This window comes from Chiloscyllium plagiosum, chromosome 32 (genome assembly GCF_004010195.1).
Source record: "Chiloscyllium plagiosum isolate BGI_BamShark_2017 chromosome 32, ASM401019v2, whole genome shotgun sequence".
Lineage (NCBI taxonomy): Eukaryota > Metazoa > Chordata > Chondrichthyes > Orectolobiformes > Hemiscylliidae > Chiloscyllium > Chiloscyllium plagiosum.
This window is the reverse complement of record NC_057741.1, coordinates 25637399-25650696: the sequence shown is the minus strand read 5'-3', so window position 1 is coordinate 25650696 and position 13298 is coordinate 25637399. Positions and strand designations below refer to the sequence as shown.

The 13298-nt window shown below is 40.4% G+C and overlaps 1 protein-coding gene across 1 annotated transcript in view; it reads left to right on the top strand.

Moving 5' to 3' along the window:
- Positions 1–13298, top strand: part of adamtsl7 (ADAMTS-like 7) — a 409961-nt gene that overhangs the window by 85100 nt on the left and 311563 nt on the right. The window contains exons 5-6 of the mRNA XM_043674273.1: positions 1735–2101; positions 10112–10214. Coding sequence (XP_043530208.1) covers positions 1735–2101; positions 10112–10214 — 470 coding nt within the window. The remainder of the gene's footprint in view (positions 1–1734; positions 2102–10111; positions 10215–13298) is intronic.

Genomic DNA, 13298 nt, shown 5'->3' with positions numbered 1-13298 from the left:
GCAGTTCTGTCCTGTTTCCAATTGCAGAGAAAATTAGAATTCCCTCTCATGCAGTCTCCAGAATTTAGATAAAGTAATACTTAAGAGCTCAAACATGAACTCAGCATCAGTTCTGTGTCTTACTATCATTATCATGCAGTACTCGGACATTGTGAAAATAGTCTTTAGATCAGTGCAGGAAATGAAGAGGTAAATCTGTGATTCATTGATGTATATCTGGAAGACATTGTAAACCATGAAAGGGGTCTTTGGGGTGCAGTAGTGGTGATTTGCCTTTATTACAGTAAAAAGAATGATTTGTGTTCAAGGCAACAGTTTGCTATTGAGTACTGAATGCTTGATGGTTGCTTCTAAATGGCACCAGTGACCTTCTCTCTGTGATAAAATCAAAAGTGGGAATGTTAGCAGATTATTGCAGTGTTCAGTTCCATTTAAAGCTCCTGAGATTCTGAAGCAGCCTATACCCTGATGCAATAAGGCCTGAACAGCCTTTAGCCTCGGACTGGTAAATGGCAAATACCATTCAAATCCCAAAAGTGCCAAAGAACATTGCCGTTGTTGAAATTCCTACCAACAACTCCCAAAATATAACTCAACCTGCCACCTACATACTGGTGCTACAAGAGCAGAGCTTGGTTTATTCTGTGGTGGGTAACTTGTCTCCTCACTCTGAGTCTTTCCACCACAGATTAAGAGTATGAATAAATACTGTCCACTTGCCTCAATGAGTAACATTCCAACGTTTCTTAACTAGCATTAAATCATCCAACTCACTTATTAGGCATTCCATCTACTACCACCTTAAATATTACTCCATTCTCCACCATTTCACTGTGGTTTTAAGGGGCATTGCAGAAACTCACAGAGACGTTTTTCACAGCACCCCCAAACCCACGATCTCTGCTGTCTAGAAGAGCATTTGTAACTGATGCCTGGGAGCACCAATTCTACTCCATTCCCTTTCAAGTTAAGCACCATGATAACTTAGAAATAGATTGCCATTCATTCATTATCACTGCATCAAAATTTCCATAAAGAATGGTGTAGTTCAAGAAGGTGGCTAAATATGATCAGTTGTAGGGCAATTACTGATGGGCAATAAATGCTAGCCTTGCTATTGGTGATCCCTCTAAAATAGTATTGTGTACAGCCACTATTTTCAAGCACAGTATCTAAAGTGTTTGCATGGTTACATATAGATCAGAGACTGTGTTGTGCCTTTTAAGCTGCTGCACAGCAGGCACAGCACTTTGGCAGAAGCATTGATTACCAACGACTGTGATTCATTTAAAAAAAAACGTAGTTAATCTCAAATAGGCAGCCAGGAAAGTGGCAGGAGAGTTGTACGTAACCCTGAAGATGAAATCACTGGTGGATGTGAATTGGGAATGGTCTTATGAATGCAAGCTACATTCTAAAACACTGCATAAAGATCAGCTTTTCACAGCAAGCATCATAATTTGCAATAACGCAGTTCTGGGTTATGTTTCCATTTATTTTCCTATGTGTCTTGGTTTCATATAACTACAGATGGTTTTCAGCCGTAACCAGAATGGCACATAATTCGGCCAATTAAATAATTTGACCTTATCTTTAAACTTAACAAAAGGCATTAAATAAAGCAAGGCAAAACATTGCTATTTACTCTTATTATTAAATTAATGCATGTCAGCTTGCCCTAGGCTTTTATTTAATATCCTTCTTAGTTTAAAACTACTATCCGTATATTTGCAGGGCGCCATTGAATACACTGAGACCAAGGACATTGCGGGCAAAAGATTCTGTTCAGAACACCCCCTCTCACCAATATTCAGACCAAGTAAATATCGATGAGTTGCCGGATCACTTGCATCTGACTCCCAAGCAGTCAAGTAAACCAGTGGTGGGGCCAGGTCACCGGAGTCAGCTCCCGCTGCATCAAACTGAGGAGTCGACAATGAAGACACCATTCGAAGCCAAAGTTCAAACTGATAAACACACCTCAACAGAACAAATCTTAGGATTGCAAAAGCAACACCGATCCAGAGTTTCAAGGAGCCCTCCTACTCAGGGATTTAATTGTCTTGGAGATTTCAGACAATACAAATCATGTAACTCTCAGGTATGACCTAACCTCACCACACGGTACGGTGTCCTAATGCTCAAATATTTGTATCTTGCAGGTATCAAAGACCATTGGTCCGGTTTAAGTGTAAAGGTGGCGAGGGAGTGTGATGGAGGGGAAATGAAGGGGGCCTGATACAGGGAAAACACGGCTATGGTGGAGAGTACATCAAAGGTTGCCATTGAAGAGAAATGCAGAACTGTGATGGAGGATAAATAAAATGTGTAATTCAATACAAAGGGTGTGGGACATTTCTCTAAGGTTGTACTCCATATAAACCAAAAGTATCCCTCTTAGAAGCTCAGCTCCTTTGGAGAACTAAACATTGTTGAATAAGTTCCACAACCTCATATTCTCTATGTTCTCACTGTTGTTCAGGCACAGCATCTGCTTTAAGCAAGAGATTAGCAAATTTTTAAAAGTTTTTATTCTGACCTGATCTTCATTCTTGCATAATCTATGTAATTTCTCCCAACATACCGATCCCATACAATCTGTTCTTTCTTGGTTTATAGAAATTCCACACAGTCATATGTCTGAAATTATTTACTCCTCCGCATCCTGTTTCCACACTGTAATGTAATGTAATCTAATCTAATCTAATCCCCACCATTATTAATCAATTCAACTAATTGATGCAGCTACTCCATTAATGACATCTATCTAGTATCTGAGGTAATGGTGCTGTATTCTATTATCAGTCCACTTCATACATAACTTATTTTGATTATTCAAGTGAAACTAGGTAGTACTCGTCAGAGTTCATTCATTTACTTTTAAAATTTCAATTAAGCCACAATTTCTACAGCCCAGAATAATTTGGAAATTCTGAATTAAATAAAACATGACCTCAGGATGAATTGTGAGCAGAGCAGAGAAACTCCAACAGTAAGGTCCTACGTGGAGCAAATTTGATAATCTTTTGGTGAAGCTGCAAAAGGAGATTACCATTGGATTTATTTTTACATTCACCTCAGCAAGCAGATAAAATCATGATTTAGTGTCTCATTCAAGAGATGACAATGCAGCCCTCAATCCTGTACTGAAGCATCAGCCTGGATATGAGCTTGAGTCCTGGAGTGAATGCACCATTTGCTTACTGAAAAGGCAATAGTGTTAACATTGAAGTCAAATGCCATTTAAATGCAGCGTAGAGGATAGTGAAAAATCACTGTGAAACAGCGTTCACTTATAGATTCATAGTCACACAGCATGGAAACAGACCTTAACCCTCTCTCTTTCACCGCACAACCTTTCATCCTCTGATGCTCAGCCAATTCCATTTTGAAAGCCACAATTTAGTTTACCTCCACCATAGTCTCGGGCACAATTAACTATCAATTTACAGCGAGGTAAAAAGTGCCAGCTGGAAAATTGTGCAAAGGATCATAGGAAATCAGGTTTCAATGTTCTAATGACAGGAATATAAGCTGTGGTGTGTACTTTCTGTACATCAGGGGAAAATGATCTGTAGAAAAGTAGCAGCGTGATGTGTTCCAGATTGTCCGAATAGAGTCATAGAGATGTACAGCATGGAAACAGACCCTTCGGTCCAACATGTCCATGTCTCTTAGATAATTGTCAGATCCTAACCTTTTTTAAAAACTGATTTCCTCAAAGTATCATTAGTTGTTTTCCTATTTGCCTTTATTTTGGTGTCCTTTGTTTCACTTCCACGAATGAGAACATTTTCCTCCTCTACTCAGTACATTCCTGTTGTGGTTTTGAACACTTCCATCAAACCTGCTTTCCAGCGTTAGCGTTCTAAGGAGAATGACACAAGTTCACCAATTTATTCACATAACCTTCATTCCCAACAGTGTGCTTTTAAAACCTTCACCCCATTCCTCCCCCATCTTCATCCCTAGTTTCAACCATGGTGTTAATTAGCTTCATGTTCCCAGATCCATTGTATTATGCCCCTAAAGAGCCCTCAATAAATTTGAAAGTGTACAGAAATGTGGTTATAATGTCTATGACCAGTTCATTATTGGTCTCTGAGGTTACCTGGTGACTCTCATATGGTACTTGAAGCTTGCAGTGCCCATAAAGTCATAAATCAGGATTAACTATAAATTTACAGAGAGGTAGAAAGTGCTAACTGGAAAACCATACAAAGGATCTCAGGAAATAAGGTTTCAATGTTCTAATGACAGGAATATAAACTGTAGCATGTATTTTCTGTTTACTAGGGGAAAATGATCTGTAGAAAGGTAGCAGTGCGATGTATTCTAGATTGCCAGAATAGAAGTAGAGAAAATTGTCTCTTAGAAAATTGTCAGCTTTAATTTACAGAGTCTCCCATTACAAACAGACACCATCAAACTAAAACCCAGTAAGCATAGTTTCAATCTGCTCCCTTTGAGAGAAGAACAAGTAAATGCCCAGTTAATGTCCTCAATTACTAAACCATTAACACAATGTTTGGCTGAATTGAGAGTCAACATTACAATGTACTTTTTAAATCATTAATATTTTGTTGCATGATTTAATGTTGAAGACTGCATTAAGCTCTGGTAATGGCATATAGTCTTCGATGGGAAAGACAGGAGAATAGCTATGGATCTGGAAGGGAATAGATGTTCCATTTGTGTCTCCCAGTGGTATTAGTAGGAATATACAACCGACTAATGTAACTAATACCTAATTGTTATTGTGTAATAGGTACATCTTGATAATACATGGGTCTCTATAGTTAAAACTCACTAGCAGCTATTCCTCGACGACTGCAAACCAAATAGGCCCTTCAACCCAATCAAGGGAAAAGGGATAATGGTAGCACCTTTCCCACTGTGTTTACACTCCACCACTGTCACCCCTCACCTCATGATTGTCTTGAATATTTAGAAACTCTGTTCCTTCTGGACATATTTTTATTCATTCAATAAATTACCATAGTGTTAAGGGTTTAGATGGAGAGGAATTTGTTAAGTGTGTATAAGACAACTTTCTGATTCAGTATGTGGATGTACCTACTAGAGAAGGTACAAAGCTTGACCTACTCTTGGGAAATAAGGCTGGACAGGTGACTGAGACGCAGAAAATGGGGGAGATACTAAATGAGTATTTTGCATCAGTATTACTGTGCAAAAGGATATGGAAGAAACAGACTGTAGGGAAATAGATGGTGACATCTTGCAAAATGTCCATATTACAAAAGAGGAAGTGCTGAATGTCTCTTGACCTACTCTTGGGAAATAAGGCTGGACAGGTGACTGAGAAGCAGAAAATGGGGGAGATACTAAATGAGTATTTTGCATCAGTATTACTGTGCAAAAGGGTATGGAAGAAACAGACTGTAGGGAAATAGATGGTGACATCTTGCAAAATGTCAATATTACAAAAGAGGAAGTGCTGAATGTCTCAAAATGGGTAAAGGTGGATAAATCCCCAGGACCTGATCAGGTGTACCCTCGAGCTCTATGAGAAACTAGAGAAGTGATTTCTGGGCCTCCTGCTGAGATATTTATATCATTGATAGTCATAGGTGAGATGCCGGACGACTGGAGGTTGGCTAACGTGGTGCACTGTTTAAGAAGGGTGGTAAGGACAAACCAGGGAACTATAGACCAGTGAGCCTGACATCAGTGGTGGGCAAGTAGTTGGAGGGAATCCTGAGGGACAGGATGTACATGTATTTGGAAAGGCAAGCACTGATTAGGGATAGTCAACATGGCTTTGTGCGTGGGCAATCATGTCTCACAAATGTGATTGAGTTTTTTGAGGAAGTTACAGAGAAGATTGATGAGAGTAGAGCAGTAGATGTAACTTATATGGACTTCAGTAAAGCGTTTGACAAGGTTCCCCATGGGAGACTGATTAGCAAGGTTAGATCTCATGGAATAAAGGGAGAACTAGCCACTTGGATACAGACATGGCTCAAAGGTAGAAGACAGAGGGTGGTGGTAGAAGGTTGCTTTTCAGACTGGAGGCGTTTGACCAGTGGAGTGCCACAAGGATTGGTGCTGGGTCCTCTACTTTTTGTCATTTACATAAATGATTTGGATGCGAGCATAAGAGGTACAGTTAGTAAGTTTGCAGATGACACCAAAATTGGAGGTGTAGTGGACAGCGAAGAAGGTTACCTCAGATTACAACAGGATCTGGACCAGATGGGCCAATGGGCTGAGAAGTGGCAGATGGAGTTTAATTCAGATAAATGCGAGGTGCTGCATTTTGGGAAAGCAAATCTTAGCAGGACTTATACACTTCGAGAAGAAAGTGAGGACTGCAGATGCTGGAGATCAGAGCTGAAAATGTGCTGCTGGAAAAGTGCAGCAGGTCAGGTAGCATCCAAGGAGCAGGAGAATCGATGTTTTGGGCATGAGCCCTTCTTCAGGAATGAAATTCCTGTGCACAACTCTTTTATTCTGACTGTCCTGAAATATAGGCTTTAAAGGCAAGTGTTGTTCGAAATTTCAGGTAATAATTGCTTAAACTAGTTCCTTTGTTAAAGTGTGACTATAAATTTTAAACACACCATTGGCTGGAAAGCTTTGAAAAGTGCTTTCTTTCATTCCTGAAGAAAGGCTCATGCCCGAAACGTCGATTCTCCTGTTCCTTGGATGCTCCCCTACCTGCTGCGCTTTTCCAGCAACACATTTTCAGGACTTATACACTTAATGGTAAGGTCCAAGGGAGTGTTGCTGAACAAAGAGACCTTGGAGTACAGGTTCATAGCTCCTTGAAAGTGGAGTCGCAGGTAAATAGGATAGTGAAGAAGGCGTTTGGTATGCTTTCCTTTATTGGTCAGAGTATTGAGTACAGGAGTTGGGAGGTCATGTTAAGGCTGTACAGGACATTGGTTAGGCCACTGTTGGAATATTGCATGTAATCCTTGACTCCTTCCTATCAGAAAGATGTTGTGAAACTTGAAAGGGTTCAGAAAAGATTTACAAGGATGTTGCCAGGATTGAAGGATTTGAGCTATAGGGAGAGGCTGAACAGGCTGGGGCTGTTTTCCATGGAGCGTTGGAGCCTGAGGGGTGACCTTATAGAGGTTTACAAAAGTATGAGGGGCATGGATAGGGTAAGTAGGCAAAGTCCTTTTCCTGGGTTGGGGGAGCCAGAACAAGAGGGCATAGGTTTAGGATGAGAGGGGAAAGATATAAAAGAGACCTAAAGGGCAACCTTTACACACAGAGGGTGGTACGTTTATGGAATGAGCTGCCAGAGGATGTGGTGGAGGCTGGCACGATTGCAACATTTAAGTGACATTTAAATGGGTATATGAGTAGGAAGGGTTTGGAGGGATATGGGCCGGGTGCTGGCAGGTGGGACTAGATTGGGTTGTGATATCTGGTTGGCATGGATGGGTTGGACCGAAGGGTCTGTTTCCATGGTACATCTCTGTGACTCTATGACTCTAAAGTGCTTAATTTCTGCATTAGAAATGTAATTTTTCTGAATTAAAGTTTGCCTTCTGGTAGCTGGGAGAGTGGGCATTTGGGTGAGTAATGGATCTGTTTCCTCTAGAGGCATTTCTGTCAATGCATGGCAAATCTGTATGACAGTAAATTGGAGGTAAAATTAGGTAGACTAGAAAATGGGTGGCTCCTGCAATTCTATCATTTTCCAATTGGATGCTTTTTGTTAAAATAATTCTCACAGCATCCATTTCAAAAGCTCTAAGAGCTCATAAACACAAACAGAAGTTATAAACATTCAAGGGTGATTCAACCCATTACATTAACTCCAGCAATTACCCACAATGTTTCTCATGAAGTATTAGTGGCTTAACAGACGAGCAATGAGGTAGAAAGCAGACTGCTGAATAATGATATCCTTACTGTCTCCTTGAAGTCACACTGTTACAAAAGGCAGAACTGAAAATGCATTTTCACATCTAATCAATGCTGTGAAAGTTTTGAGAGCTCCCTGGCATATTCATGTAACACCTAATTCTTTAGCAAGTGCCTCAGTTCAGCTCTGCCAAGATGTGAGAGAGCCAATTTGAAATAGTCAATGAGATATCAATCCAATTTAATCTAATTTCCTGAATTGTGCACAACTCTTTTACTCTGACTGTCCTGAAATATAGGCTTTAAAGGCAAGTGTTGTTATGAAATTTCAGGTAATAATTGCTTAACCTCGTTCCTTTGTTAAAGTGTGACTATAAATTTTAAACACACCATTGGCTGGAAAGCTTATGAAAAGTGCTCTCTTTCCCTTCTATAACTTTTCTTCCCTTTTCATTTTTGACCATGGCAACTAAAGTTGTCAAAATGATTATCGTATTTAGTACTTGTCTCGGCACGGGTTTCCCGGAGATAAAGACATGATTTGATGATATCTCTGCAATTACTTTCCTGAAAGGTACTCTTCTATTGTCACTCCTTTGCCTCATAATAATAGCTTTGAAAATCCTTTGAAGGAAATGCCCTTCTCAAGTGGCTCAGTGGTTAGTACTGCTGCCTCACAGTGCTAGGGTCCTGGGTTCAACTCCAACCTCAGGCAACTGTCTGTGTGGGCATCCTCTAAGTACTCTGGTTTCCTTCCACAGTCCAAAAATGTGCAGGTTAGGTGGATTAGCCATGGGAGATGCTGAGTTGCAGAGATGCTTGCTCTTGTTGAGAGGATCAGTGTAGACGTGATGAGCCAAATGGCCTCTTCCTGCACTGTAGGAATCCTTTAACTTGTCATAGACAGTTTGGCTGCATATGTCATTTGCTACAGAGCCACGTTTACATAGTCAAGGGCTGCTCTGGGGCAATCTGAAGAGAACTGTCTTCACAGACTAGAGGCAATAGTATCATTTATTGCAGCATGACTAGAGAAAGCCCCAACCATTGGAGCTGTAGTCATCACACTGCTATCCTCAACTCCTAAATAACTGGGTTCTTGCAGGTTACTGAAGACGATAACGTTTGTCAATGATGTTATGTTCACCCAAGCATTACATCTTCTCAGAGAAAGGTGATGGAAGGTAGGAGGATGCTGCTAAAGACCTAAAGGCCTGATCCTATAGGTGTTTAAAAACAATTCGTAGGTCTATGTTTTAAGAGAAGGGAATTCTTCAGGTGTCATGGGCAATATTTCTCCCTCAACCAAATCCTCATTCCTGAAGAAGGGCTTATGCCCGAAACGTCGATTCTCCTGTTCCCTGGATGCTGCCTGACCTGCTGCGCTGTTCCAGCAACACATTTTCAGCAAATGCCATTACTAACAAGAATTGCTGGTTATTTGTGTCATTGCTATTTGTGACATTGCTGCGTGCAAATTTTCTAACATTTGTCTGCATTACAACAGCGACTGAACTTCAAAAGGAATTAATTTAACCTGTGGGTACTGGGGTTTGAACAATATGCAAGTGCAAGTTGATTCAAAAAATGTTGGTCTGCAGTATTGTCCTGCTTTCCTTTACTGGGAGTGAAATACTGTACATTGTTAAAACTTGATTATATAACAGGATGATGTTTGTCATAACATAAAATATAATTAGGTCTATAAATTCTAAAAATCTAGTTTTGCAACAGTGCAGTATTGTTTGCACCATAACAGTTGTGGTTTATTCAGTAACCCCACACAGAGCCCTATTCACTAAAGTGTGGCTCAGGGAATCTCTGCTAGAGCTCTACTGTTAACCTCATCTAGCAAAGTTGCCTGCTGAGAGTGTGGGCTCATTTGCCCAAATTAGCAGCTGTTCAAGTGGAATAATACGCCTATTTGCAAGGTAAAGGGCTACTTCTTTAACCAAACTGTCTTTGCTGCCCTCCCAACCTTTTTAATTGTGTCCAGAACAAAGTAAGCCTGGTGGTCCTTGCTAAAAATAGATTTTACGCTTCATTACTCAATGCAGAAAAGTATGCTCGGTTATATTGTAACCCATTTGTTTTTTCACTATTTGTGCTGCCTAATGCCACTCACTTAAATTATTTCTTGTTATTTTGAGTATACCTTCAAAGAAGTCAAATCATGTTTTGTCCAAAAATGATGTGTCTAACAACACCTACTATATGCAAGCTCTGTAAACTTTAACTCTGAATTTTAGTGTCTTGTCTGTGACAGCCCTGCCCCCATGGGAGTCGAGACTTTCGGGAAGTTCAATGTGCTGCTTATAATAACAGAGCCTTTACAGGGAAGCATTATGAGTGGGAGCCTTTTACTGATGGTGAGTACATCTCCATCTTCTACTTCTTAGAACAAAAAAATTGTTTTTCTATCGATAATCTGTAACTACTTCTTTACCAGAACTTGATCGACATCTGCATACATTGCATGCAAAAATCCGCAGTTTTTGTCCCAAATTTCTGATGCCATGATTATTGAGCAAGGCTTGAAAGGTATTTTTCATTAACCTGTTCCAATGTACTATTGTACACCTGCTTGTGAGACATGAGCTCAGATCTTCTAGTCGAGAGGCAGGAGTGCTAACACTGCACTACAATACATTTATTACTTCCAGTGTTTGTAATAGGGATTCCCTTTTTACATCTCTCAACAAAGAGCCAGCATGGTTCAGATTTCTGTCTCATAGGGAGTGCTATGCACATCTTCCGTCAATTTAAGTTTTATTATTGATACCTGGTACTTCCTCTGTCTTGCTATAGCTTTCTGCACTGGTCTATTCTTGGGAACATTTATTGCATCTTTAATATATTGTTATACCTTTGATCCCTGTGAAGGAACCATAATCCAAAGTATTCAAATTTATTAAATGAGCCCCAAATGGAGAAATTGCCAATAAGGTTCCATTTTTTGTCGTGTTAACTTTGACAGGAATCTGAATCAATTACCATACAACTAATGCTTCAAATGAAAAGGTCAGTTTTACTTCAAATAATCAGTATGACAATGATGCATGTTTCAGAGCCACAACCATGTGGCAACGTTTAACTCCACAGTGCCACAACATGCTGTTCTTTGCTGATACAGGCTCGGTTGTAACTCCTTTCTAACAATTACACTTACTTTCAACTTTCTCATCAGCAAAGCACAATTCCGTTAAGCTTTTTTTTATCCTTTGCTCCATGACAATCCTGATGGTGTTGCTTTCCAAATTTGATTTTCAGTTGATCAGCCTTTAAGACCCTGGTTCATGGTGTGGCCACTTTTGGGAAAGCTCCCAACTCTTTACCATCATCAAACTATTGACATAGCTTGCCAGGCTTTGGACATTTATAACCAGCTCATGCGTTGCCCCCAAGAACTCCTGTTACCTTTTCTGCCAAATTTACAAAATGACCTGACTAATGCCTGAGAATGTTTTGCTTCTTCACACAAAAAAAGCTCCTGCTTCTGTCACTCTCTGGTTTCACTTTGTGTGTCTGCGTCTGGGCCTTCACTGTCCAGCTCCTCTGATTGTAGTTCTCCTTTTTGTCTGCACACGTGACCATATTTTAGCATGCTTTGCCACATCACATAAGCCAATAGTTCTTAGGAAGAAATATACAAGAAAATCACAATGAAGTCCTTCACAACCTTCACAATTAATAAAAACTGTTTGAAGTTGTTTTCAAACATTCTTAAAACCAATTACAGATTCTACAAATATTTCAAGGAAATTCTTTTTTCCTTTTCTGCACTGTTTCCAGATCAAAGGTTATCACAGATCCGGATGTGCTTTCCTTAAACCACACAGGCACACGCTGGTATTTGCTATTCTAGAATTAAGTGTTGTGTGTATGTGTATTCAGTTCTTCACATAGTGCATCACTTAGATAAGCTTTGTGTTCCCAACTGCCAAGAACAGGTCAGACAATGTTTCCTTAGTGATACAGAATACAGTACATTAGAGGTAAAGTTATTATAGGTGTCACTGAAGTCCACCTGGCAGTCAGTCAGACTGTATTGTTAATGGAGAGGTAGGACGAACTTAACCCACCTCACTGGACTGGAGATAGACACAACTAAACATCAAGAATTTGTGTTAGATGTTTTCTATCCATACAGTAGTCCTTTAACGTAAAAGCAGTTGAAAATATTGAAAAGAAAATGTCAATTTTATTAATGTGAAGAAAAGTAGATGACTCTAAGGATTACTTCGGACATGGTCCAAAGGAAACAGACTCAACAAGTTTGTGGTTCACCAGATTTTGGCACGCGCTCTGCCTTGCTGTCAGCTCAGTCCAAGAAGCATATGCTGATAGTTTGCCGCTGACTTTTCAGGCTAAAGAGCTTCAGGATAGAGAACAAAAACACTCATCTCACTGAAGATCCATGTTCTCCAGAAACCTACTTCAGAATATGGAGACATTGACCAAGACTTCTGTGCAAGCCATCTACCTGAAATTCTGACGGCCAGCAAAGAACTTCATGTGCATTTCTGTGTCCCAGGAATCACCCATGACCCAATACCAATATTGATATGAACAAATGATAGGGAGGCGATGGCCTAGTAGGATTATTGCTGGACTGTTAATTCAGAGACCCAGGTAATGTTCTGGGGAATCCTGCCATGGCAAATGGTGGAATCTGAGCTCAAAACTGGAATTAAAATTTTAAAAAATTGAAACCCCAAAAACAAATCCATAACAACTGAGAATTGTGCATGTTTTGCTCTGCAGGGCAGTATACCATCTCACATTGACCTGCCAACACCATCTTGATAACCAAGAGGAGGCAAGAGTGTATCACATATGAATGCTGATGGTATCACTTGGGGCAGTAAATCCAACTGATTCACATTGGTCTACCCAACAACAGAGTGCTGGCGCTCCAGCTGGCACAGAATCCACCAGTGATTGCAAAATGTTCCGATTACAGAGGAGGAAGTGCTAGATGTCTTGAAACGGTTAAAGGTGGATAAATCCCCAGGACCTGATCAGGTGTACCCGAGATCTCTGTGGGAAGCGAGAGAAGTGATTGCAGGGCCTCTTGCTGAGATATTTATATCATCGATAGTCACAGGTGAGGTGCCGGAAGACTGGAGATTGGCAAACGTGGTGCCACTGTTTAAGAAGGGCGGTAAAGACAAGCCAGGGAACTAGAGACCAGTGAGCTTGACCTCAGTGGTGGGCAAGTTGTTGGAGGGAATCCTGAGGGACAGGATGTACATGTATTTGGAAAGGCAAAGACTGATGAGGGATAGTCACCATGGGGAATCATGTCTCACAAACTTGATTGAGTTTTTTGAAGAAGTAACAAAGAAGATTGATGAGGGCAGAGCAGTAGATGTGATCTATATGGACTTCAGTAAGGCATTCGACAAGGTTCCCCATGGGAGACTGATTAGCAAGGTTAGATCTCACGGAAT